The sequence below is a fragment of the Palaemon carinicauda genome, unplaced genomic scaffold (assembly GCF_036898095.1).
Source record: "Palaemon carinicauda isolate YSFRI2023 unplaced genomic scaffold, ASM3689809v2 scaffold59, whole genome shotgun sequence".
In the NCBI taxonomy this organism is placed as follows: domain Eukaryota; kingdom Metazoa; phylum Arthropoda; class Malacostraca; order Decapoda; family Palaemonidae; genus Palaemon; species Palaemon carinicauda.
In genome coordinates, this window is record NW_027171860.1 from 402,501 (window position 1) to 404,608 (window position 2,108).

Here is a 2,108-nt window from a genome sequence, read left to right on the forward strand (position 1 = left end):
ATATTTGTACGTGCAAGTGTTCCTGGGTATGAACGAGTGAGTGTTTTGCATAAAGTAATGCATTTGGTTTTCCAATTCATCTTGCGATGCACATAAAAAATCGTTCACAAGTTTTCATCATTTAGCTCCAGGCATTCAATGTAATATATAAACTGTGAAAACGGGTAATTATGCTGAAAAATTAAAATTAAAAAATGTATTCGTGAAGTGTCGTATAGTAAATTATTCATAATATTCTTGAGTGGATTTTTGCATGTCGTATAGTCTAAGACTAAGTTATATCCCGACGTCTAAAAGTTAACCTTTGATTTCATAATTTGTCCTTTCTATTCTAACTTGAAAAATGAAGCATAAAACCAAAACTTCAATGAGTACTTACAAAAGTCTTCATGATAAGAGGAGTTGAGCCAACGTCCAGTTGCAGAGAAGAGGAGACCTTGTGATGCCTCGAAGATGATCTTGCAATCCTTATATACTAGCACATCTCCTTCTCTGTGGCCACGCCCTTCTAATCCTCCTCCTGCCCCAAACCAACTCCCCTAGAAACATGAAGGAGTCTAAAACTTTATTATACGAATTGACATTGCATGTATACATTCACTTATGCTTAGTGAATTTCTGGTGATATTAACTATGAGAGGCAACACTATTGTATATTTCTAAACACGTAAATGGTAGCATTATCTTGAGGAAAAAAAAATCAGGAAATAAGCGATGGAGCGAAATTTCAGGCAGTAAAAAAACTTGTATGACCCCCTCATATGAGAGGTGGGCCAACGCCTAGACTGGTTTAGCGCCGATTCACACTATACGGTTCGTTTTCGTGCGGATACGATTCGTTTACATTCCAGCAACATGTCAGTGTGTTCCCACTATACGTTTCGGATACGTTCAATCTGTATACAGCTGTTGCTGCGATATGGCGGCAAAAACAAATTACTCTAAATGAGCTCGCTGCAATAACATAACCTATAGATGACGAAAGGGCCAAATGAAGAGGAAGATGGAGGGAGAGTACTGGAATATCTGTAAATAATTACTTGACGATGAATTAAGTCGGTGGTACTATAGCGTGAGGTCTACCACACTATAGCGTGAGGTCTACCTCCCGTTAGCACTACAGTATAGCGTGAGGTCTACCGCTGAATTATTCGTCCCTCATAGATAAGACACATTTCATACATTTGTTTAAGCAATAAACACTCAATTTAAACATATTTTAGAAATGTCTTAAAATGATCATTGGAATTTTAATTACATTGAAAAAAAAATTAATAAAGGTAAAATTAAACATGTTATCATATATTTCCATATTTATTCTAGCGATACAAAACAATAAACACTTAATTTAAACATATCTTAGAAATGAGTTAAATAGATAATTGGATTTCTAATTACATTAAAAAAAAGAATAAAGGTAAAAATAAACATGTTATCGGTCTACTGCTAAATTATTCGTCCCTCATAGATAAAACACATTTCATACATTTGTTTAAGCAATAAACATTTCATTTAAACATATCTTAGAAATGACTTAAATAGATAATTGGATTTCTAATTACATTAAAAAAAGGAATAAAGGTAAAAATAAACATGTTATCATATATTTCCATACATTTATCCTAGCGGTACACACTTCGTACATCTTCTAAGAAAAACACAGATAGATCATTGGAATTTTTTCTCATCACCTTCCAGCAAAAATAAAGATGAGACTGGAACAGCTGACGACCAACACCTCGCATTAATCTCTTCAGAATCATCGTTTTAGCGTCCAACCACAATCGCTCAATTGCCTGTGTGTGTGCTCCTGTCGCTGGATCCACATAATATTGCTGGTGGTTCACTGTAGAATGCTGTTACCCCATGGCATTTAGGTTGCGGAAGGTCCAAGCTTGTCGCGTGGTGGACCTCACCCTCCGCCTGGGTAGGCGACATATGGCGGTAGACCTCACGCTATAGTAGCACCTTAAAGTCGGTTAAAGTCTTACCAGTACTTAAGAATGCTGTTGTTTTCCAGGGTGATATTATTAAACTCATTATGTTATGCAATAGAAAATTTAGTATAGAAAATTACTATTCATTTAAAATTTTATTATACAAATAAA

General features: G+C 35.2%; 1 protein-coding gene across 1 annotated transcript in view; it reads right to left on the reverse strand.

Moving 5' to 3' along the window:
• Positions 1-470, reverse strand: part of LOC137637222 (uncharacterized) — a 2,335-nt gene extending 1,865 nt beyond the window's left edge. Inside the window, exon 1 of the mRNA XM_068369485.1 lies at positions 380-470. Within this exon, the coding sequence (XP_068225586.1) occupies positions 380-391 (12 nt within the window). The 5' untranslated portion in view covers positions 392-470. The remainder of the gene's footprint in view (positions 1-379) is intronic.
• Between the last annotated feature and the right edge of the window lie 1,638 nt (positions 471-2,108).